This window comes from Pagrus major, chromosome 6, assembly GCF_040436345.1.
Source record: "Pagrus major chromosome 6, Pma_NU_1.0".
Classification (NCBI taxonomy): Eukaryota; Metazoa; Chordata; class Actinopteri; order Spariformes; family Sparidae; genus Pagrus; species Pagrus major.
Genome location: NC_133220.1, coordinates 6,897,875 through 6,923,455, shown reverse-complemented (window position 1 = coordinate 6,923,455; position 25,581 = coordinate 6,897,875). Strand labels below are relative to the sequence as shown.

At 40.7% G+C, this 25,581-nt stretch overlaps 1 protein-coding gene across 8 annotated transcripts in view; it reads left to right on the top strand.

Annotated features, from left to right (window-relative positions):
- slmapa (sarcolemma associated protein a) overlaps positions 1–24,575 on the top strand; it is a 55,787-nt gene extending 31,212 nt beyond the window's left edge. For 2 of the 8 annotated variants that reach the window (XM_073468711.1, XM_073468710.1), the window contains 22 exons: positions 1,462–1,524; positions 2,594–2,689; positions 3,752–3,823; positions 3,898–4,038; positions 4,156–4,293; positions 4,534–4,702; positions 4,905–4,955; positions 6,339–6,485; positions 8,314–8,379; positions 10,429–10,488; positions 10,775–10,849; positions 12,403–12,483; positions 12,805–12,864; positions 13,135–13,260; positions 13,572–13,646; positions 13,742–13,842; positions 14,499–14,703; positions 14,843–14,960; positions 17,656–17,827; positions 17,936–18,070; positions 20,065–20,152; positions 24,358–24,446. In XM_073468711.1, coding sequence (XP_073324812.1) covers positions 1,462–1,524; positions 2,594–2,689; positions 3,752–3,823; positions 3,898–4,038; positions 4,156–4,293; positions 4,534–4,702; positions 4,905–4,955; positions 6,339–6,485; positions 8,314–8,379; positions 10,429–10,488; positions 10,775–10,849; positions 12,403–12,483; positions 12,805–12,864; positions 13,135–13,260; positions 13,572–13,646; positions 13,742–13,842; positions 14,499–14,703; positions 14,843–14,960; positions 17,656–17,827; positions 17,936–18,070; positions 20,065–20,148 — 2,235 coding nt within the window. In that variant the 3' untranslated portion in view covers positions 20,149–20,152; positions 24,358–24,446. Of the gene's footprint in view, positions 1–1,461; positions 1,525–2,593; positions 2,690–3,751; positions 3,824–3,897; positions 4,039–4,155; positions 4,294–4,533; positions 4,703–4,904; positions 4,956–6,338; positions 6,486–8,313; positions 8,380–10,428; positions 10,489–10,774; positions 10,850–12,402; positions 12,484–12,804; positions 12,865–13,134; positions 13,261–13,571; positions 13,647–13,741; positions 13,843–14,498; positions 14,704–14,842; positions 14,961–17,655; positions 17,828–17,935; positions 18,071–20,064; positions 20,153–24,357 lie in introns of all 8 variants that reach the window. The other 6 variants (XM_073468706.1, XM_073468708.1, XM_073468712.1 and 3 more) reach the window with 6 other exon arrangements.
- Positions 24,576–25,581: the final 1,006 nt, after the last annotated feature.

Genomic DNA, 25,581 nt, shown 5'->3' with positions numbered 1-25,581 from the left:
TTTTTGTTTCTCTATAAGAATTCAAACAGTTGGTTCCAGCTTCTAACAAGGTTTGAGCATTGGTATCATGTGGTATCCACAATCTGGCAACTAACAAGACTCTTGATGCTGATTAAATACAGTTAGCCAGTGTAACAAACTTGGAACCACTTGAAAGGGCAGATGATTCGGACAACAGCAGTGTTGTAACATGAATGCAATAAAAAATGTTGGAATGTTATCAATAACACCGTTTATCATAGAGAACTTCTTTTGTTCACTGAATAAAAGGTTTTGTAGAACAACGTGTATGTAAACAGTAATGCACTAATATTACTATTTTATGTCATGTGATGATGAGGTATGTGTCTGGGAGCAGGTGGAGAGGTTCGGTATCATTTTATATTGTACAATACATTGCCAGGCTAATACTTCACCACACTGTACCATGTTAGCGTCCTCTGCTGTCTCGCCCTGTTCTGTGTTTCCCTGCAACAGTGAGAACAACAGGGCCTCAGTGTAACCGGTCTGAGGAATGTAGGCTGGAGTCGACTGTGTGCGTGTGTCAGGGAGGAGCTGTGATTACATTTGTACCACTTTCTCGAACATAATTAAGTGTCCTAAAACAGGAGCCTTGCACCTCCTGGGTCTCAAAAGACAGACACACACGCTCATAAACGCACACACCCAGCATGCCACATTGGAAGTGTAATAAAAGCACAGACAGAATGTGTGGTTTTCGACCACATTTGGCTGTGGTTTCACGGCAGAATGCTCATGATCAGAGTCTGAGATAATTCAAATTGTGGATGCCAAATGGGTCACGATACACCTGCTTTCAGCACCATCGGGCTTTTAAAACAGCATCGTAGAGGCTTCAAACGGCCCTAGGAGGAGCAGATCCAGGCTTAGAAAACACTGGCGATATAGTCTTCTTATGAACTGTTCTTAAATTGTATGATGACTTGTTGTGGTTTTATCTTGTTTGTTTTTTATTTATTTTTATTTTTTTTACCACCAAACAACCTCTGCTTGCAACTTAAATCTGGAGTCAGAGAGTGTGTATGTGTCTGTGTGTACAGTACACATACTTGGCCAATAAAGCTGATTCTGATTCTCTAAAGCTCACTGATGAGCAATGTGGTGTCTGTTTTTGTTGAATCTGTACACAAACAGAAATGTAAAAAACAAGGCCTGTGGTTTTAGTGGGATTTTTGTGCTGGAACAATTGTTGAACACAAAGATGGTAGCATGGTAACATGGGACAGATGACTGTAGTGTAGTTGTATACAACTGGGTCACTGGTCCACCAGTCAATCATTGTTGCTACTGCGTATGTGACCTTGTAGGGTTGTTTTTCAAGGCCATTGACTTTTGGCCTCTTGTGGTTTTTCATCTGTTTATCCACCTTCAATTCAAACACAAGACTTAATGACTTCATGACAACTGTCTATGTTTCAATGGTGTGTGTTTCTTTTCTAGGTTGCAGCCAACGCTCCCAGTATGTATTCTCAGGAACTGTTCCAGCTCTCCCAGTATCTACAGGTAACACACTGACACCTACTGGTCACACTGTGGAACTGCACTGCAAATCAGGAGTCAGACATTCAAGTTGGTTTTTCATTAGTCATCAGCGATGTTCTCACACATTTTTAGTGTCAGATTGAACATGTTCACAGCAGGTTGCATGATCTGAGTCGACAGGAACAGAGGAGGAGGAGGAGGAGCTGACTTTATCTCATTGAGCAGAACTGGCTCAATTATACAGCAAAAAGCATTATTAGCAGCAGAATTATACCCAGAAAAATATGAAAGACTCTAGCAAGTCAGGTACATGACAAGAGAGGAGATCACACAGAATGTCTTACTAAGAAACTAACTGTCTCTGATCAGTGAAGATCTAAAGCTGAGGAGTGGGTTGAAATGCTGGGGAATCTTTTCCTAAAGATTTATGTAACCTCCTCTTTGTGATTTATTAAGGACTTTGATCCAAAGCATGTCCCCTCCTCAACCAAAATGATGTAATTTTCTCATGAAACAGACCTGATTTTAAGAGAGGTTTGATACAGCAACATGCGTCAACTAACGGAAAAGCGTTTGACTGAGACCAAACGAATACTGGAAAATTACTTGATAGTCACACGTATTGAAGAATTATGACATTATAACACAAATGGTGAGCAGAACTCCAGCACACTCAGAGAACACATCTTATGATTGGTACGCTGATGAAGGTGTAATGCTGAAACGCGTTTTGCCCACAATACAGATTTTTTTGAGTTTTGTCACTGTTGATTCCTGCCACTTCCGTGCACCTGTAATATATGTTTTTTTAAGCTTTTGAGAAGTGCAGGTTGCTGTTTTTTCATGATATAACACATGGACAAAGAGGAGCAAAGTTACAAGTGACCAGCAGTGACCAACTTGTTTATAATCATGGTTGTTCAGCTGACTAAAAGCACTTTTTTGTTAAATGTTTACAGAAGAACATATTGCAAATAAGTTTTTCTTCTTCATTCTAAATGACACTGTAGTTTTTCTTCTTCCTGATTTCTTTATTTGTCTTATCTGAGTCATTGATTACCCAACCTCTCTTCCTCCCTGTCTTACACAGGAGGCCTTACACAGAGAGCAGATGTTGGAGCAGAAGCTTGCCACTCTGCAGCGTCTGTTAGCCAACACTCAGGAGGCCTCAGAGAGCAGCTGGCAGGTAAGAAATACTTGAATTCTACTTCAACCTTGTACTGTGACACAGAGAGGAACAAATATCATGATACATCCTCTGTGCTTAACTCCAGCTGTCACCCTTTCAGTTTTCAGCATCATAAGCACACCTGTGTACATGCAGCTGTTTGTGTGATGCCCTCAGACACTGATGGATGATTTCACACTCTTTGAAAATGTATTTTACCTTTTCAGGGCTGTGTTTCCTGCACTCACACAGAAGGGATGATATATCTTGGATGCATTATATTGTCTACAACACTTGCTTATATATTGTATAATTATCAAAAGGGGTAGACCGATAAACGGGGCCTTTATTCTGCATTTTCCGATTATCGGTATCAGGGAATTTTCTGTCAGATTGCCGATGAGGTACACTAATTTAAAAATGTTTTACTTTGGCTCTGATGCATCATCCTCTCACACAATCCCCACCCACAACGATATCTGATTGGTAACTCATCAAAATTATTAGCCTATAAACAATAAAATGATGTGAAACTGCAAAGTTACTGGTAACTAAATGTATCAAATAAGTGTAGTGGAGAGAAAGTACAAAATGGAAATACTCAAGTAAACTACCTCAAAATTGTACTTGAACAGTATTGAGTAAATTGTACTGTACCTTCGTTCCATCACTGGTTGTTCAAAATTGACACTTAACGATTAATTTTTACTGCGAGTGATTATTGGCCCCAAATATATGATTTCAGTCTCCTTGATTTCTAATAATCAGTATCGGTATCAGCCCTGAAAAAAGGCATATCGGTCGACCCCTAATTATCAACACTTAGAGCAAAGTTTAGTCGTGAATTCTGATTTTTCACCTTTGGCATGAACTCCCATATGCACCTTGTAGGCCGATTTTTATTTAAATGCTAAACTCTCAAAAGTACACTAGTTAATAATACACATATGATAATATCGTCTGAATAATCCAGGGAAGATGTTTGGCCTTGTACATAGTTTGTTTATGATTTAATGGTTATGAGTTGATAGAAATTGTTCTTTTTGTACACTTGCTGTAAACTGAGTGTGTCTTCACCAGGCTCTGATTGATGAAGACCGTCTGCTCTCCAGACTGGAGGTGATGGGCAGTCAGCTACAGGCCTACTCCAAGGTAATACAATATAATATCTCATGATACAAACAACAAATTATCCTGCAATAAATTAATCATAACTAAACTTTAAGTCCCAGACGGAGGAAGGGATGCGTAAGGAGCTCTTGGCTCTTCAGGAGGACAAACACAACTATGAGACGACGGCTAAGGAGACTCTGAGGAGAGTCCTGCAGGAGAAGATCGAAGTGGTCAGGAAGCTGTCAGAGGTGGAGGTAGGATTCACATATACATACTATGCACACACCCTATGTTGATACATTGACATTTTAATGCATGGGGCTCTTGTGTCGGTGAAACCAAAACGTTTTTTTGTTTCTTCTGTCCTGTAGCGCTCGCTCAGTAACACGGAGGATGAGTGCACCCACCTGAGGGAGATGTCTGAGAGAGGCCAGGAGGAGCTGAGGGAGCTCGCCAACAAGTACAACGCTGCCGTCAATGAGATCAAAGAGCTCACTGACAAAATTAAGGTACCTGCACAAAAACTACCATATGTTGTGTGACGTTGCTCTGAATGACACAGGATTTAATTTTCCTGCAGTAATAATTTAATAGAAAATGGTTATATATTTAATTTTGCAGATTGTTCTGAGCAAAGTCTTTATGCTTGTTTGCTTTTATTAGAATGATTTTAATGCTCGCTCTTTCCATCTCTGTCCCCCTTTTCTCCTCTCCTCTCCCTCACTCGTCTTTCCTGTTTGCTCCTCCAGGCGGCCGAGGGCCGGCAGGAGGAGCTCACCCAGCGGGGGGCGACGGAGAAGAGGGAGTTGGAGCTGCGGATCGAGGAGATGGAGGAGAAGGAGCAGGTTCTCCAGGCTCGCATCGAAGCTCTGCAGGCCGACAACGACTTCACCAACGAGAGGCTCGCCGCCCTCCAGGGTACACACATGCTCACACGTGCACACACAGTCCTGCCCTAACATTTAACAAACTGACTGCACCCTTTAACTCCCTGGCCATCACAAGAGTTACCATAGTAACCAGTGGCTTGGTCAGAACACGTCTTTGACCAGTCAGGAGGCTCGGCTTGGACTTGTCAGTCAACTCTTCTCTCTGCTGTTGTTGTTGTTGTTGTTTACAGTGCGGTTAGAACAGCTACAAGAGAAAAGTACTAAAGAGAACAACAGTCTGGGTGAGTCCACTCGTCTCTGGTCTGCTCCGGGACACTCGTCCTCTCCGCCGCTCTTTGTCTCTTCTGTGGTCGCTAAATTCACTTCCTCATCCTACACTAATTATGCATGACAGGTTCCTGCATGATTTCCACATAACTTCCTGTTGCTTGCTGCTCTCTTTGGTCTCTTTGTTCATCTGTCTCTTTGTCTGTCACAGTGGAAGTCTGGCTCTTCTTCTTCTGTTTTGGTCTTTATGGTATCCTGATCCTGTCTAGCTGTCAGGTTTCCGTTGGTAGTTACAGTGGATGGTATGATTTTGATTCATGGACAGTTGAGATATTTTCCACAAGAATTGAAGCCCCCCACATACACCCTCAGTATGTTTCTGTCTTGATCTTAAATCATTCAGAGAGACTCAACTATCACTTTAACACTCAGAAACCTCAACACAGTCACACTGGCAGCTGATTGTTACAGCAGGCCTGCTGCTCTTGGCAAGATAAGTAAATAATAGAGTTCACATGTTAGGAAATGTAGAAAAACTTGTACTCTACAATTAGAATTGCATACTTTTTTGACACTTATACAGGAATATTACTTTTGATGCAGGTGTTGGTACAAATAAAGTAACAAAAAAAAAACAAACTGAGGTGAATAAAAAATGGGTAACTAATATGCAAATTCACATGAACAAATATATACTAAACGTTTTCAAGCTGAAACTATATTGATATTTTAGAGTAAGAACAGAACAATTAGATAAAAATATGTTGTCTATCCCGCAAATATGTCAATGAATTGCAGGGTGCAAGATATCAAGATATGTTGCCAAAAATACCAAAAATGTTCCTTAAACCAATATTCATGTCAGCCTTTGATGTGCTAAAGTGAATTTACAGGCATCGTCTGATTTTGTTATATTCATTATGTTCATAGGGTGCAGAAATATAATTATAATGATTGTGTATGGGGAGAGTCTGTCTAAATTAAAAGTGACCTGCAATTTCAACTGTGTCCACTCTGCAAAAATGAGTTTGAATGACCGGATGGTTTGTGTCACCTCTGTGTGTCTGTTTCACGGGTTGTCTCAGGGACTTGGTGGCACTGTGTTGAGTCTAAACAGGGTTTGTTGGGGTTTCTTGATAATCTGGGTTGTTTCCACGGTCGCCAAACTGTCCACTGCTTTGTTTTCTTCTTCTGGGGGAAAAAGAGCTTTTGGTCACTGATTGACTTCTGGTGATTGAATGACAACACTGAATATGAATGCTGGTGGTCTCACTGCGCACTTGGACACAGTAGCCACTTTGTGAAGGAACCTGCCATCATTTGGACTCTGACACTGTTCTGAACTTGTGTTTGGCGATTCGACACAATCGTATATATCTGATCTGGTCACATGACAGATGACGACATTGTCTCCCACGGACCAGTAGAGGAGCCTATCGAGGACAAACAGAGCCAGCAGACACCTGAGAGCCAGGAGGAAGAGGAGGATGAGGAGGATACAGACACAGATGATGGTGCAGTTGGAGAAGATGAAGACATTCATGGTAGTTAGTTTGATTATCATAATAATAGACAGTTTGATTTATATTTTGCACTGATCCATCAAAGGTTTTACAAAGTGCTTTACAGAAATCTAATAGAATACCATCAATAAAAAAACTATCTACTCTCGACAAGTATAAATCAGCACAGAATAAAATGGTATTCACTGAATAGATATGATAAAATACTACAAAAATCAAACCTGTAGAATGAGATTTTATAAAGGACTAGATATGGCCTTTGTTAACCTTATCGTGTGAGGTCATTATAGACACAATTTTCTAACTGCAGCCTGCCTTTCTCTACCAAAAATCTTTATTCTAGTTTTCTGTTTTTACAGAATGAAGTTTATCAGGAGTGCTTAAAGCAGAAATGGACACCGTTTCAATCTCAGTGTTATATAAAGGCAGAGGAAAACAATTGGTTGTATTAATAAGTTGGCAGGTTTTGTTACTGACTGATCTTGTAGAAAGACTGCCTGTTTTGAACTGTCTCACGCCCTGGTGGTGAGGGGGAACACATACCACTGGAGCTCTCCATTGAGTGAATGCCCGTCCACTCACTCTTGTTCTACCTCAGTTTCTATCACTCTCCCTCTTAAAGCAAAAAGTTTATGTAACTTTTTATCCAAATAGATATTTAATTTATCTTAAATGTTAGCCTCACTTTTAGATTGGTTTAATGTGCATTAGGATATGATGATCTTGGATCATGCAAACTAAATTTCTGCATACATAATGTGAGGTGATAAACAGTTGCAGTCCAGTTTATGTGTCCGAGGAGACACTTTTGGATTTCACTTTGTTTTAGTCACATCTTGGGTGGAGCAGATTTCATGAAAGTTACCATCCTGACTCTGGAGTTGTGAGTCTGATGCAGGAACTATAATGAGATGAAAGGATTATTTTCATCAAGTTGTAGTGTAGTTGAGTTTAAACTGTTGGGCTGGCTAGTTTCACATTTCGTTGGTACTGCATTAAAACTAAAGGTTATTGAGAGACAGAAGTTTGTCTGTCTGCTTGGCCGCATGTGCACATCCTGTCTGTTGTTACAGTATTGTGTTATCTGTCTGGAACCACTGTAAAAAAAAAAAACCTGCCATGTATGGCTTTGATTTCTGCCCTGTCCGTTTGTTTCTGGAGCATCTATCTGTCAGTGCAGTATCGATCTCTGTATGACTTGTCAGTTCTGTCATGCTTTCAACCTGCTTGTATCTGTCTGTCCTTTATCTGTCACGGTTTCCGTCCTCTCTTATCTGTCTTCGGCTCTGTCTGTCTCGTCCTCTCTTATACAGAGTTGGGTATTGAGAGCAGATTCTGAATTGAGAAAGATGGTTTTTGATTCTGCTCATCGATTCCAGAAAGTAGAATTTTGTCCCTCTGCTTATATTGTCACAATTTATACTTACGAGTAATTAAACAGTAGCAAGTATTGCAGCTAAAAAATCATGCTAAGAGGAAGTCCGTGTAACATGAAGAATTTTCTTGCTGTTTATTGTCATAATGCTTTATAATCAGATAATTATAAAACCACAGGGAAATATGAATTGGTGGAAACAAGTGAACATTTAATTACTGCACGGTGAAATAGATTATATTACTATTTTTTATTTCATCTTTTACCAAAAATAATCCCAAGAAATGACAAATGGCAGTTTGAGTCAGCTTCAGATATAGGATGTGTTGCCTAACATATTTTGTTTCCATTCTTAAAAGATAAGATTGAATGAGATTTGGCATTGATGAGCAGAATCAATCAAATGTCAGGCAAATACCCAACTCCACTCTGATAGTCGTCGTAGTAACGTCGGTGCTCTGTGTTTTCTATCAGACAACTGTCACGTTAACAACAGTGGAGGAGACTCGACTAGAATCCAACAGTTGATTGAGTGTCCGCGTGAGTACAACCATCCATTCCTGCTGGTCGCTGCTACACAAACACACACAGAAATACACACATTAAAGCACAGACAACTATCACTGCCAGGAAAAGATCCATGATTAAAAGATAAAGTGTTTGATTTTTTTTTTTCCAAATCCGAAGTGATAAGATTGTTAATCCAAATTTTTAGACAAATCGAAATTTGCTTGTTTTTAACATATCTAATTTTTTTAATTTCCTGGTGGACCTGTGCTTTCATACATACTCCATTCTTCCTTGCCCTCTTTGATGGAGCAAGTTGTGGATCTTGGTTTAAGGACAGTTAACTTTATTTATACATGGTGTACAGTTTATAAGTTAAAATCATGAACATAGGGGAAGACGGTTTTCAGAAATGGGGTTATCAGTCAGACAACAGCTGGATAGATGGATAAAGACCCTCTTTTAAAAGCTGTCAGGTTTCTGGATACGAAGAAACGGCTTTTTTGTGAATACGTTCTGTTGATATCAATGCAGCACAAATTTCTTGTCATGCAGACCTGATGTTTTTGTTTTTAAATCAATTCTTTTCCAGCAGTTTTTATTCAATTTTAAAGTAAATGTGTTAACTTTTTGTCAGTATACTGTGTCTCTGCACGATGTAAAGAAAGTATAGAGGTGAGGTATGAGCAACATCTTTGATTTAAGTAAGGCAGATTAATATGTCAACAGATAGATCACAATGTACACATTTTTTCTCCCCCATCTCCAGTAGTATCTGTCCATGCAGATAGTTTTGGTTTTATTTGCACTGGTTTTGGAGATTTTTTTTTTCCTTTTACCTTGATAACAGAGAACATGAATGATTTAAGGAGCAGCATCTCTCTTCAGAAACAATTACTATCAACTATCAACAGTTTGCATTCGAGAATCTTTGAATGATTTTGAGACTTTAAACCAACAATCTAACTTCCAAGTGCATGTTGTAGATATTATTCAACTACATTGGTGTCCCTCTGCTGGCTAATTTGTGTTGTTGGAGACGTGTTTGTTTCACAACCAAGGAGCTCTTTGAACTTCTTGTCTGGTAGGAATGGGTTTTACTGGTGCTTTCGGTAATGTTAGTGGTATGTTGTGGTTCTTCGGGCTGGTTTTGGCTTCTCAAACACTGCTCAGTTCTTTTCTTCTTTGGCCGATCTGCACATCTTTTTTTCCCTCCGCATGCTGCCTTTGTAGCTTTTCACTGGATTAGTTTACTAACCTCCTCGTTTCTCTCGTTTTCCTGTTGTTTTTCGGTTCTTTCTTCTTCTCTGGTCATGTGTTCATATCTGATGCAGTCCGAGTACTTAGTCTGTAGAAAACTTCTCTTCGCTGCCTACATTTCTGATACCAGCCAAACATCAGCTGCTATTGAGCCGGTACCTTCTTTTCGCTTCTTTTCCTTGTTTGTTGGCTGCAATGATATGTGCGATCAGCTGCCACTCACATACAAGGGTTTCTGCAACATTACTGGCAGGCCTACTTGCTTCCATCTTGCCTGGATATTGAAGACATTGTAGAAGTCCTCCATCTGCTGCTACTGGTGGTAGACAATTTAAAAGTTTCGCTCACTAATGACACTACCATTATGCAGTTCCACTGACGGTGAAAACAGTTAAAGTATAATTCTCTTCTTTGCAGCTAGGAAACACTGCTTGTTTACAATACCATGGCTTTAGATGTACTAGGAGATCTAGATTACATTTTTACAAAGCTACTGTATCTCAGCTAGCTTATCACCGATTCTTTTAATGTGCAAAGTCCAAAAAACAAGAACACCCTCATTTAATGAGCGACTGCAGTAGCTAAAGTGAAACATGAGTTCAAGAGACTGTACACACAGATCTGTACTAACCAGCCACTAATCCAGCTGATAACTCACCCTGAGTCTGTGTTAATGGCTTTGCGACTGCTGGTCGTGGTTGGCCTGTTGGACATTTACGGAGATTGGCACAGATTTGAACTGAGTTTAAAATCTGTGTTTTCGAACACATTTAAACTGGATTTATTCGCTGATTTTCCTGGTCTTCTTTTTTCTTCCTGCAGCCGTCAAACAGCTGAAGGAGACTGTAAGCTCTTCAATCCACAAACTGGCCAACTTTGATGGTAAGAGCTCCAATAAGGTTCAAGTAAAATATTTTCCTTCTGTTGTCTGAGTCCTCGAGCATGTTCAGTCTGTGAACTAACACTAGAAATCAGAGAGAAAATAAACTCTGAATCTATTGAGACTGTTTTAAAACTAGTTTGTACATATATGGTGAATAGGCGGCTGACTTTGTGAAGTTTTAAGATCAAAATGTGTGTTATTACATTAAATTTAACTTCATTCTATCAATACTAACATTTGTAAACTGATTTGTAAACTCTTATATGTGTGTGTTTGTGTTTGTAGAAGTGATGGACGCCCACCTACAGAACAACCAGACGGCAGAGGACGATATCCTGGCCAGCCCCGATCGACTCAAAGGTAGATGAATCACACCTACAGGCTTGAACTGGATTTATATTTGTCACAAGGTGTTATCAGGAGCCCTATGGGGAATGTTTTGATTTATAGTTAGCCCCCTAACACAAAGGAATAAATCCAGCTTGACAATCTTCATGTCTCAACTTCTAAATAGATAATAACTATAATTGATTGGATGTAGGGCTGCAACTAACATTTTCTTTCATTAATCGATAAATCTACCAACTCTTTTTTTCATGATCGATCGTTAAGTCTATAAAGACTCTTCATCTACCGTCATAAATAACAACCAAAAGCAACAAATCCTCACATTCATGGAGCTGGAACCAGCAAATGTTTGACATTTTGCTTGAAAAACTACCAAACAATTTGTCAATTATCAGAATAGTTCAGAATTAATTTACTTCCAATTAACTAATCATTGAATCGACTAATCATTACTGTACGCCAACATGCTTTTTTAAAAATCGTGAGGTTATACTCGTTCAATCTCAGCACAGCATGAACTTTGTCCTCAAATGGAACATTTTCATGTCATCTGCTTCTTCCAGTAAATAACCATCAGAATCTCACCACTTACTTAATTATGTTTTGTGCCAGTTAAGTTCTTGTGATCTTATTATTAAATTTTAGAGAACATCCTCATCTGTCTGGGTTTCATCAATTCTGAAATGTTTTAGTTTTCAACAGTTGCATCGACTGACTTTTTGTCAAGTCGTTATCACAAAGGGCAAAACTGCTGACAAGGAGACATCCTACTGCAGTGACCTCTGACCTTTGACTTTTCTGTTGTGAGAGGTTTGACTGTTTGTCGTGCTTTGGATTCTCTGTGGACACACAATACTCACCAGGGCTCACCAGCAGCCATGTGTGGAGGCTTTGAAGTACATTTTCTCTGGACACACACATGCACACAAATTGTATAGTTTTGAGGATGCAAACTGGCATCTTTTCAATATTTTATAAAAAAAAAATTTGTAAGGTGGAGTGAGTTTAACTTGTGCCCGTGCACCATGAACTGCATCCTTCATCTAACCACTTTGAAATCTGATTCTAACCTCAACATAAAAATAACATCTGCAGCTCAAGGTCTAAACAAGTCAACGTCCCAGGGCTGAACATTTGATTGGATCCAGAAAGATAGATTTACAAGAGCACACACACACACACACACACGCACACACACACACACAGAATAACACTGAGTGGTTTCAAAGCTGCTCTAAACCGCTGCTTTTGTTGTTTGCTTCCCTGCTGTGCCTCACACACTATAATCCAGTCAGTGCACTCCACACAAGTGTCTGTGTGTGTCTGTGTGTGTGTGCACATATACACACATTTGTGGGGCCATATTATTTAATTTTTTTCTGTGTCTTTCTATTTGGTATTTTATTTTTTTCCCTCCTTCAGTTTTTTTGCGCTGGTGTTTCGCATTTGATAGTTTTTCTCATCCGTTCTGTCCCTGCCTAACTAACCTCTGTGTGTGTCTGTGTGTCTGTGTCTGTGTGTGTGTGTGTGTGTGTGTGTGTGTGTGTGTGTGTGTGTCCCCACAGGGAATCAGATGGATGCCAAAGAGTCAGACATGTCAGACACTCTCAGTCCCAGCAAAGACCGCAGCAGTGACGATACATCAGGTCAGTAAAACACACACACTGTGTCATTTTATCATGAGTATTTTTATGTTAAGTCTCATTTATATGATTCTGTCCTTCTTCAGGTTTTATCTCATTCATCAGTTGTAGTTTCAGGGTTTTAAGCTTTAAGTTGGACTGCTGTTTACTCTTAATAACTTGGACCTGAAGTCTGTTCTCTCACTCATGTGACAATCTAAGTAACCTACTGAACTAAACATATTATTATTTTCGTATATAATTTAATTGATAATTCAGAAAAGGACAAAGTACGATTTTAAATCTTTAAAAAATGTTGTTGTTGAATATGTGTGTTTGTTTCAGACGGCAACATGGACGACCAAGAGTTAAATGAACCGCAGAACAGAGTAGCTCTGCTTAAAGGTAAATATGTCTGCTCATCTCTGCTTTGTAGCTCTTCTCTCTGCTGCACAGGCCACCAACATTAACCAAGGTCACAAGTGTTGGACAGATTCAGTAGTACAGTTAACTGCCCATCGGGGGGAGCTGTTTATTTGTGTTTGGGGGCTGCAGGTCCTTTTTAAAGCTTTATTAGTTTGTTATGTATGACATGGCCACGTGTTAAGAGTTTTTAATGAGTAAAAAATTCAGAAGTCTTAAATTACTATGTGTGTTGTGTGTGTGTGTTTGCAGCTGAGTTGCATCGGGCCGGTCTAGAGCCTGGAGACACGGAGCAGGTCATCCACCATCTCCACAGAGAGCTTCTGGAGGCCCAGGAATTAGCCAACACTGGCAAGCAGAGATGTCTGGAGTTGCAAGGTAAATAACAGTTGAAAATAATCCCACTTAACACAGAGTTATTTTGAGAGCTGTGACAAAATCTAAGATACACTTAGGATCCACAAATACTTAAATTTCCAGCTGTTCTGAGAATCAAATGGTGACTGTGTTAAATTACATAACAGAGCAGAGAGAGATGATCTGGCTCTGTCAATTCCTTTTCCTTGTGATATCCGACATGAGACTTGTTGATATTTTTTGAGGATATTTAATTTGATCAGCCTCCTCAATGTCACATGACATCATACCAGATTAAGATGGTGACCGTATGACTGTCTGTCTGTCTGTAGCTCTGCTGGAGGACGAAAGGAGGAATAACTCTCAGCAGACTGAAGAGTCGACCAAACAGATCCAGTACCTGCAGAGTTAGTACACACACACACACACACACACACCTATATTACTACACTATACACCTGTATGTAACATAATCTACGTTGCTCCTATATCACTTGTTTAGCTCAGCTCGGGAAGCTGCAGGCTGACATGGAGGCACTGAGGGAGCAGAGGGAGAGCACCATCTGCACCACCAGAGAGGAGCTCTACTCCGCCCAGGAGGAGGTACCACTCCTTCTCACTAACACTCCTGCTTATTACTCCCTGACTCCTCACAACTCCCTCTGATTCGTCACAACTCCTCCTGATATCTCTGTTACTCCAAGTGATGCCTCTTTGACTCCCCCCCAACTCCTCTGTGATCCATCTGAAACCCTTCTCTCTTCTTCTGACTCCACTTGGACTCCTCCTGACACCCCTGTGACTTCTCCCAACTTTTCTCTGACACCCTCACGACTCTCTTTTGACTCCTCCTGTCACCTCACTGGCTCCTCGTAAGTCCCTTTTACTCCCTTCACTCTACTACTGACTCCCCTCTGACTCTTTTTTCCCCCCTCACTCTCACTCTGACTGATTCCTTCTAACTCCTTCTGTTCTTTTTTTTCTTCCCTTCCAGCAATTTCTTACTCTTTCTGACTTCTCGTGATTCCGTCTGATTACCCTGACTCCCCCCTGAGTTCTCCTGACTGTCCTCTGACCCCCACACCCCTTTGACTCCCCTCTGATTCTCATCAACTCCCCTCTGACTCTTACTGACTCCTCCCTGCACAAGGAAACAAAACCCCCTCTTGTACAGAATGTGACTTAATGTCTGTTAGTGTACAGAAAATCCAGTCTTATGACGTTGCTGACCGACGCATGGATTGTGTTTCTGCCGTCAGATTCTTGTCCTGCGGCACACCATGGAGGCGGCCACAGCGGAGCGGGAGCGGGAGATCGCTGCCCTGCAGGCCGACCTGGGCGGCGTGCGATCTGAGCTGGAGCACTGGAGGAGCACGGCCTCCAAATATGAGGAGGAGATCAGCCGGCTGCAGGAGGCCTTCACACAGCAGCAACAGCAGCACAACAACGCCAACCAGCTGCAGGGTGAGCTGTGTTTGTGTGTGTGTGTTTGCTAGTTTTCTGTTTCAATGCAGAAGCCTCAAAATCGTATTGATAGTCAGTCTGTTTTTTCAAATTATATGAATTATAACGTTTCTTCCTCTCCCATGTCTCTCCCTCTCAGCGGAGTGTGTTACGTTGCAGCAGCGGTGTGTGTGTTTGCAGCAGGACTGTGACGCCCTGAGAGCTGAACGGACATCTCTCACAGACAAACTGCACCGTCTGGAGACTGAGCTGAGCAGGTACACACACAACACAAGCTAACTGCTGCTGGATCAGGATTCTGCCAACTTATTTGCTTTGCTTTTTTTCAACCTGCCAGTTACAACCAACTATAAGTTACATATAAGCAACACTTTCCTACAGTCACATCCTAGCTCAGTGATATTCACAACTAAGGTCGATGAATTAAAACTTAGTCCTTCATCTACAGAAACATCATCAGTGGTAAAGATGATGTTACAGATGTTACAGAACATATCATGAGAGATATTAAACCACAAGTCTTACACACAAGCACACTCTGGAGTCCCCATAAGAGAAGGTTAAATAAATTGTCTCCTTAAGAATATTTTTTCTTCTCCCTTGGAGCATTTTCTATAGCCTCAAACATCAAAATATGCACAAGTGCTCACATATTTCTTTGAGTCTCAGACACCTGAAAACTTCATTATGAGGCTTGACCTTTAAAATAATTGATAATTTTAAACTTGAAATTAAAATATAAGGCACTTAAGAGGGTAGAAGTTAAAAGGCCTTTAATTTAATTGACTATAGAATCATAACAACAGTAAAAACACGTCTATGTGTTTCTGCCATTAAGGCCTTCATCAGGAATGTACAGCCAAGATAAATTAAAGGCTTTTTAACTCGGTACCCACTTTTTCACCGACTTGTGAACGAACAACAACGATTTTTAAAACGGCTAATATTTCAGCCTAGTGGCCACACTGTGATAGAAACCTTACTATAATACATATTTTGTATTAGACTACAAGAATTTAATATATTATTTAATATATTAATATATTACACTTCAAACTCAAAGTCCATCTTAAAAAGTCCCCAGACTCTTAATTAGATGTAAAGCTGAGTATCACCCTGGGACATATCTGGAATGCGTGTCCAACTGTGCGAGGGTGGACATCCTAACTGGACCTAAAGTCTTCGTGACAGCCGTGATGGAATTGATGAATTCTGGCTCAGGGCGACTGACAGGAGCGCCGCCAGATCCACGGGTCCTGACAGCTTCAGAGTTTGTATTCAGCATTAAAAGAAGGACTGAGAACGAGATGGACAGGAGGAAACATGGTGTCTAGCTGATTCAGGTAGAGCAGGTCGACAGCTGACTGACAGCTGACTGAACCAGACCGATGAGTCAGCAGGTTCACGGACTGCAGCTCTATGCTCTGTCTGATCTCCATGGAAAGAAAACATCACTGCATTTGATGTTTTCACTCGTTTCCAATAAACTGTAGGAGCCGCTGGCAGCACTTCTCATGAATACCTGTGATGCACCACTCCAGTAAAACTGCAGATGTCAGCTGCAGCTCGCTGTCCCATCCCTGCTGAGATGCCGTACAACATAAAACTACTTCCTAAACATCTTGAAATGATCAGAGATGTAGCTGACTTCAACAAAGTGTGATATAAGTGCAAATATTTACCTTCAGCCGCTCAAAACAAAGAGAGCAGCAAAGCAAATGTGTCCCAACTGTTCCCCCAACACAAACGTGTGTTATCTGATTCAGGTACATGCACTGAATGCAAATGATGCAAGATAAACTATTATTTTCCACTGTGTATTATTATGTAGGCTTGCCACCTGACCTAAAATACAGACCGTCTGCCCTTCAGAATAAATAATTATACCTTTTATGAAATCATACATCAGCCTTCAGGTATGATAGCAGAGGTTGTTTATCAGACAGTGAGGACCACATACTTGCAGAGTGAGGCAGCTGTTCATGCCTTTTATGTAAAAACTAAATCCATCACGAGATGAGATGTGTCCAGATCTGTCTGATTCAGCTTAGACTGTGACTGATTGATTCATCATATCAATCTTTTGCTTTATGGTCGGGGGGGGGGAAACAATAACAGCTTTTAGACACTGGGAGAAATGGGCTCCATCAGTCACAGTCAGCTGAGGATATTTGACAATAACTTGTGGTCTGTGGTGACGTCATCCTTGACACCCAACTGATCATTTCCAGGTTTATCTAACATGCAACACAAGCAAGACTCCAGCAGTAAATGTTACCTACATGCAGACATTCGAGGCTTAGACGCACTGCAGACTGCAACTTAAAGCATGAACTGTTATTTTCACTTAAAAATGACAAAAACAACTCTTGCAGGACAGAAAGCCTTTATTGTGAAGCTGACGACTTGACTTTCCATTTACAAGGCAGCACGGTGTGTGTCACAAAGAGGAAGTCCAGGAAAATGTCCCATCAGATCAAAAACTTAACTGTTAAATGAAATCACCCATTCAACACATGATGTACCCAGATCTGAACACATTTTAAAGACAGATGTGTTCAGTCAGCTGGAGCTCGAGCAGGAAGAAAAATAAACGGTCTGATCTTAGTGACCTGAAGTCCACGGTGTGTCATAGCTGACATGTCAGTAACTAATCCCTGCAGAATGTGTTTCGTCTTTTATTGTGGCCTAAAAATTAATAAGAGAAAATGAAAAATGAATGAATTTTCTGCTATTTATAGGAAATTGAGTTTAAGTTACTCACAGACAATAATAGTATTTGAAACATGCCAGTGAGAGTAAAAACCAGTTGAGGAATCTCGGTCAGTAACTAATGAAAATAACTGACAATCACAGACGAAACATCACCTCAAACATCAACTTTGTGAATTCCTGGATTTGAGTGTGTTCTGGTGGTTAATGACTGGACACGGTTGTGATGTGTGTGTCCAGCTCCAAGGAGAAGAGTCAGGTCCTCAGCAGCAGTCTGGAGTCTCTGGAGAAGAGGGAGGAGGTTCTGCAGGACAAACTGGGTTCTCTGGAGAATCAACACCTGCAGGACGAAAGCAGGCTGAAGACCCAGCTGGACCAGGCCCAGGCCCACACACACACACTGCAGAGAGAGGTACACAATCCCTTTTTAGATTTAGTCACTTCAAGGATATTTAATGGTTGATATGGAAATGATGTGATAATGGTTTCTGTGTGCTTGTTTGTGTGTGCGTCCGTTCAGTATGAAGACACGCAGTCTCAGCTGTTGGACCTCCGTCAGCGCTACGAGAGAACAGAGAAGGAGAAGCTGAACATCCACCAGGAGCTGGAGCAGTGCAGGAGCAGCCTGAAGCTGCTGCAGGACAAGACCAGCTCCGTGAGTACACACACACATACACACACACACACACACACACACTTTTTTTGAAAAAGACCAAAGATTATATGAACTGTTTGTGCTGTAACCTTTGTTTTTGTGTTTGCTCAGCTTTATATTCAGGTGTTTTTGTTTTCTTGATGTTTCTTTCTACAGTTTTGGGGTTTTATGTTTAAATATTTACGCAGGAGAAGCACCAGACTGTCTCATGGACACTGTGGCAGTCTTGGACTTTGTAGTCGTCACCCACCTGGCACTTCCAGTTCACAACCCCTAACAACACCCCCTAACTGTGGACACACAAAGTCTCATCATCCAGTGTTGTTTGAATCTTGAGTGATTCTTCAGTCCTGACAACTAACAAAGAGGACTGATTGTAGCAAACAGAATCTGGTAGAAGTGATGAATAATAACAAAATAAGTAAAAAGCACAAATTTTAAGTGATTCCAGCAGATTTCTGCAGCTCAATTAAAACATAAATGAACATAGAAACTTGTTTTTTAGCTGAGGTGACGTCCTGTGACATCGTCGTTTCATCCAGAGTTAATAAATAACAGCTGTTAGTTTCTCTCTGTGAAAACTCCAGGAAATACAAATCAGAAAATCAGAAGATGACAGCGAGGCGGAGCAGCCTCCTCCTCCTCTGTTACCCCTCTTCTTCCTCTCCTCCTCCTCTCTCATCTATGTCATCAGCTCTTCCTCCTCTTTAGTCTTTTGTTGATGTGACCGTAGATGTTTGTCTCATTCCTCAGGGTTTGTTTCTCTAGAGCTTTTCAGAATAAGAGTCCTGGCATTAACAGGACTGAGATTTCAAAAGGATAATATCTGTTTATTATAAGCTTTGGTCTTATTTTCATACTTTTGTCCATCATTTCAGTTCACTTAAAGCACTCCTAGTTAATAGCTGAGCTCTGGAAACATGGTGACGAAGATGAAGTCTAGCGGTTCAAGAAACAGTCAGTCAGAGGGTCGGTTAGAAACAAACATCCAGGTTATGACAAACTTATTGAACGGTGATCGTTAAAATTACGACCCAAAGTGCACTTTAAAACATCAATCACAGTTTACAGAACCACTTCCTTCCTTCCTCACGTACTTACTGTAGTTGTGTGCACACAGTTTTCGTGTACACTGAGGGATTATTAACAGGATTAAGTTACATCACTTGAGGCAGTTTATCTTCACACAGCTCCCTCTGGAGCAACAAATAGCCTTTTTATAATTTTTATTCACATATGCAGTAGTGCTCTACATGACATGGAAACCTGACATCTGTGGGTTTGGATATAAAACACAAGTGTTTTGCCATGTGTCACTTCCCCTTGTCAAACATCTGTTGTCAGCGTGTTCCCAGATCTCAGCTCTCACTTTGAGTGCAGTAGGATTTATAGTGACAGAAATGATGGACTAAATTATTAAAGAGTCTCAAGTTTTACTAACCCAGAATTATCTTGTAAAAGTCCAATATTTATCTTCACTAGGCACAACATGTCATTTATTGGCACCTGAGTTAAGAAACATTTAACATTTTATGATAACTTCTGTTTAGTTTTATTCTTTATTCAGTTTTAAGATCAGATCAGATTCTTCACACTTCACACTGGCCTGTTATCACGGTCAGCCAGCAGCTGGTAGAGATCTCTTTCTGAGTGTTAATGAGACGTCCTGTTGCAGAAAGTTAATGTGCCGATGTCCAGCAGGAGAATGTTGCCTGGTGACGGGTGGTGTTTGCTCAATGTGGCTGTTGAATGTGTAGAGATAGCGGTGTTGCTTTGTAGAAACTGCTGCCAGTTACAAACCTACAAACCCCCCCCCCCCTCTCTCTCTCAGTCTCTCAGTCTCTCTCTCTCTCTCTCTCTCTCTCTCTCCCCCTCCTCCCCCCTCGCTGTAGCTGCTCCATCCTCCATGTTGGTTTTGGTTGATTTGCTGGCTGATTTCTTCTTATCCCTCTCCTCCTCCTCCCCCCGCCCCCCCCTCCTTCCCTCCCCTCTAGCCATCCATATTGCAGCCTGTCCAAGCCATATTCATTGGCCTTGTCCTGGCTCTGCTCTACTGGTGTTTCGGCCAGTTGTGGTAGAAAGGTACACACCGACATGACATCAGTCTGTCTCTCTGTCTGTCTCTCTGTTGCCTCCATCTGTCCATCATCTGTGGAAGGAAAGATGACAGAGGTGAAAACATCGTCCTGATCTGTGATGAGTTCAGGGAAACATGTTGAGAAATATGAGAATAAGATGGAAGAGTAACTGCAGTCTTCTTTTGGCTGAAATGATCCAAACCATCGTCGTGACCTTTTAGTGCTCCTATAAAAAGTAATTTACAGCGGGGTGTTAGTGAGGTCTTATTTTCTGCAAACATTTTATCTAATGTATCCATCTTTAAATTTAAGCTCTTCACTGTGAAAGTCCACATTTATAACAACTGAACCTTACCTACTTTATATTTACACTTACCTGTTACCTGTAAAATGTAAATCAACCGAACTATTGTCCTTCATAAAACCCTCCCTTGCATGGGACCACATATATTATACTATATACCTTTTATATTTACCTGCAGCGCTTGAATAAGACAAAGATAATTTATCCCGAAGTCTTGAATCTGGTTAAAACTATCTTGAAAAGGTCTTAAAACTAACTTAATTTAAATGTCTGATACCTGTAGATACCCTGATAAGTGATGCCAACACTTCAGTGATGCTGACTTAAGTTCTTGCACGCACAGTGTTTGAATTTTTTTTTTTTAATCCATAACATCTTTTTTTTTTTTCTCACAACAAAAAAAGCTAAAGTCGCTATAATGTGAAATATTGTCTAAAACATTGTACAAGACTTTTGCCTTAATAGATAAATAAAGTCTAAAATGTATTAAATTAAATTCTGATTCCATTCAGTGATTAACTGACAACAAAACAGGACAAAAAAAAAGGACATTTAAAATGTATTAGTTTACTTAGTTTAGTATTTTGTAATGAACTGTGCCATGTGTTAGACTGCTGTTACTTGAAGGTAACCAGGCTGTTAGTGTTGAACCCTGAATTCTGATCAGCAGGACGCTCTTCTCACCTCCTACACTTCCCTTTAAGACTGAGCATCATCTTCATCTTCTTCATCCTCATCGCGGTGGTCTGTCTTTGTTTTCTGGTTTAAGCAGCTTTAACTGCATGGGTGTCAGTCTTCTGCTTCTGCTCTACTGTTGCTAACACTGAACTCGGCTCTTTAAAGGGACGAGGCACCAATCACAGACTCTCTGTTTACAGGGATACCTGCAATGCAAGGAAACATTAGTCTTCAGGCTCCCACAGGATGAGCTCCCAGGCTTTGTTGGCACTGTACTGTATATTTTTAATATGTAGTTTCATGTTTACAAAAGGCTCTGTAATTCCCTAAAGCAGACAAACATTGCCTTTTTAACTGTAGAGATTTAGACCTGAATTGGTTACCCCCGCCTAATTTTAGAAACGGACAGAATTTCAACTAATCTGACGTTTTCAGTGAAGTTTGAGTTCATGATGCCTGAATAATCATTTGAACGACTTCTGCCATGTCAGATTTCTGCTGTTTTGCAGCAGGAGCTGTTCTCACATGGCTGCTGTCGAAAAATCCCTCATAAATTCTAATAAGCATGTTTTAATTTAGTGGAGTAGTATTTTATATAGACTAAACTTTCTATGATATAAAACTGAACATATGGTCTGCGTCAGCCAGACATCCGCGCCTAATTATTCTATTTTCATACTGTCTGTTCGTGGCAGAAATGCACAAAGTAATGCTGCGTTTTGTCTCTTTTTGTCAACAGTCTTGTTTTAATAAACTTTATTGGAAGTATCACGAGACATAACTGATCAGGGGCTCTGTGCTTATTTCAGTGCGAGCTCCACGTCGTGACCAGTCAGTTGATCTGTACAGTGTGAGCATTAAACTCGGAGCGTCTGGCTGAGAAGAAAAGCAGATTATTAAGAAAACATGCAAGATCAATAAAAACGCACCGTGTCTGCAGAGCTTGAGAGCTCAGGCCGAGGAGGAAACATTCAAATTAAATAAAGTTCAGAAAATGCAGCTTATTTAGACAAAAGCGAGGTGTATCAACTTATACTGTACAGTGACCCTGAATTTGATCATCATCCCTCGAGTATTAAACAAAATTACAAGAATTTTGCATAAAAAGATGCAGAGTTTGTCAGTCCAGTAAATATCCTGTTAGCATGAAGCTCAGTGAGTCTTGAGGTGAATCCTTTTAAAGAGTCGGCGCTCTCCTTCTCGTCTGACTTCCTCTTCAGTTGCTTTCATCTCCCTCATTCATTCACTCATTGTCTCTTCCCTCTCACTTTCAGGGTGTTGGTGCTTTTTTGTAAAAATTGTATTTCCTTTCATGCATCAGTTTCTCTTGTGACAGAGTTTGTTTTACTTTCTTTTTCTTGCATCCAGTTTGCAGCTTAATCTGAGTTGTTTTCCATCTGATTCAGTCTTTGCCTGCCGACCAGTGTACTGTTTTGTTGACTCTGTCCCTGCAGCCTTTTTTTCTTCATTTTTAAACATCCATCATTGTGTCCATCATGTTCGTCCTGTGTTGTGCTGCTTGTCTGTTTATTTGGGAGTGTCTGACCAGCGTTTCCAGTCGTTTGCTGTGCAGGAAAACTGGTCTGTAACTGTTCTGTTTTTCTACTCAGGTTTCTACCTCGGCCTCGTTTGCTTTGCTGCTTCCAGCTGTGTTTTTGATTTTACCTTCTTGTTTTTCTTATATCCTGCTCTCCTCTACCGCTCCTGAAGTCCCAAAAGATTCTATCTTTTATTTTTTCAGTCTTACGTCAGTATTTTCTGTGCATGAGTTGTGGGAAAAGATGATTTAACTATGAACACACAGGCTTCTTTCCCACGCAGCTTTCTTATAATTGATGCAGATAGACAATTAAAAATTTGGTTTTTACACATCAGAAAATCATATAAAGGTTTTGTTGCTGCAGACTTTTCTTAATTTAACATGTCGCAGGCCTCGCTGGCTGATAAAAAGGACGACAGATTTAGACCTTGTTGATTTATTAATCTGTGATCAATGACGTGGTTTTGGAAGCTGCAGAGGTTTAGATGGATGTTTATGAAGCGCCAAGAGAACTGAAACCTAAACACTCGTCACCATCAGATAAGATTTTATCAAGGTCACGATTAGAAACACTCAGAACAGATGTTGTTTGTGGTGAATTTCCATTATCGGGACATTCGTGGATATCCTCAAATTAATGACTTCATAACGCTGTTTCCAGCTGAAGTACAGTCCTGAACTGATTTGTGATTTATTTTGAATTTCCACACGATTTATCCCATCTGTGACGTTTCTTAACAAAATGTAAGGTTACGTGATTCCAGCGTGTTTTTGTGTCGACATCCCAGCCTCAGTAAACACATGCGCTCATTCCTCCTCATGCTTCTAGTGTTGACAAATTTAATAGACAAAGACTGAAACTAAAAACGTTTCCTGTGTATTTTTAAAAGTATCTTTAATTTTTATCTAATTCTTTATTCAGTTTACTAAAACGTTTGTTTTTTTTCACATCTAGTTTTAGTTTTTTGTTTTTCTGGCTCATTCGCTCTTATGAATTAAGACTTATGTGAGTATATCTGTAAACAAACGCTTACGGTTCTTTACATAAACCCAGTTATTATTATCTCCATTATCACGTCACACAGAAATGTAATTTACAGTTCCTCCTGGGACAGAGACGACTCTTCTTCCATTCTGCTGATAATCAGATTTTTGTGTGAGCAGCTAAGCTCTGGAGCACCAGTGGAAATAAATCTGTTTACTGTGTTTTTGAGATAAAATGTGACATTCTTGAGGATTGAGAAGATAACGATTTCAGCTTTGCCATGAATTAGGATTTTTATGGTTGTCAGTTTTTAGTAGCGTTAGGACTCCAGGGCCAGACTGTAACCGTGGCAGCCCTGGCATTGATTAATGTGCGCTGTCCTCTATAAATGAGCAAAAAACAAAGTGTGCACCCTCTTCAACAACTTCCCAATTAGATAAATAACTCTTGCGATCAAAATGTCATAAATAGGATCTTTTGGACTTGGGCTTGGCTTTTTTTTTTTCTTTCTATTTTCTGCAGTCCTCTTTTTTTCTCTCTCCCTCTGCTCCTCTTCATCTTCGTCCCGCTCCTCTTTCTTCTTTCTTCCTTCCCTCTTTCCTGGTTTCAGTCAGTTTGAGGCCTGAAGTTCAGACTTGATGACGCAACTAACTGGGTTTCTTTTTCTGTCTTCGTGTCTGTGTCATCGTCTCTCTCGGGCAGAGCGGCTGGAGCCCCTGGATGCCGGTCATCGCAGTGATGGTCGCCGTGACGGCAGCCGTCCTCTACCCCAACCTCTCCAAGAGCAGCTCCACCTAGGACACACAAACACAACACACACACACAGAGCGCTGTGAGGAGAGCATCACTGCTTTACTTGTATAAAGTCTAATTGTACATAATTGTAGAGGGAATATAAAGGTTGTGGTTTCTACAGAGGATTCAGATGCTTCTTGGTTTATTTTGTTTTTGTGTGTTTTATTTTTCTGCGGCGGAGAGATCTGTTTTTATTCTCGGCTCTCTCTCGGCTGTGGTGGGGGCTTTTTGGTTTTGTCTCTCTGCTGATTTCTGGGTAACAAAACGTTCTCCAGCAGGCCAATCTTGACGTTCACACCCGTCCCGTCGCACACGAGCGGGATGGAGTCGAACGAAACACTTTCCAGCAGCTTCGGTCCAGTCGGGGGAACACGATCCACGTTCATCACTGAAAACAGGCGGGTGTGCAGTTTGCTGAAGGAGCATCTGCAAACAATTTGACGCTGCAGTCAGTTTGTTTCACCTTCAACACTGAAGAATAGCTCCTCAGTGTCTGTACTGAGAAACCTGCTCGTCCTGCTCTCAAACCACCTCCAAATTCAGCTTTAATTTTCATAATTTAAATCTTCAAACCAGCTCAGTGCTTTCACCTGCATCCTAAAAATGTCTTTCCACTTAGTCATCTGTCTGTGCAGCTTTCTCAAAGCAACATGAGTCACTTTTGGATAATAACTGCTCATAGTTGCACCACTAAGGCGTATTAGAAACTGTAATGACAACGGCCCTCACATTTGCTACCAAATCTTAAAGCCGCCGTAACAGTTAACATTATGTCAAAGATGTCTATGTATTGTGTTAAGAGATATGTACTGAAATTAGCATGCTAACCAGCTAGCTGAGGGTCTGAAAACCTTTTTCTTTCAGCAGTCTGAAGCTCCTGTGCTCCCCTGGTAGTCCAGCTAGCTGCACAGCTAACTGAGCTAACGGTAGTCTTTTGATGTGTCTTTGGGATCGGTGTCCTGTTGGAGCGCCCAGCTGCACCCGCGACCCAATCTTTGGTACTGAAGACTGCTATGATATACATTTTCTTTACAAGTGTATGTAAACATTTGACCGTGACTGCATAAACAGAATACATTTAGCAGTAGTTAGCAGTCATTCTGGTGATATGCTGCCCCCTGTTTGTTGGGA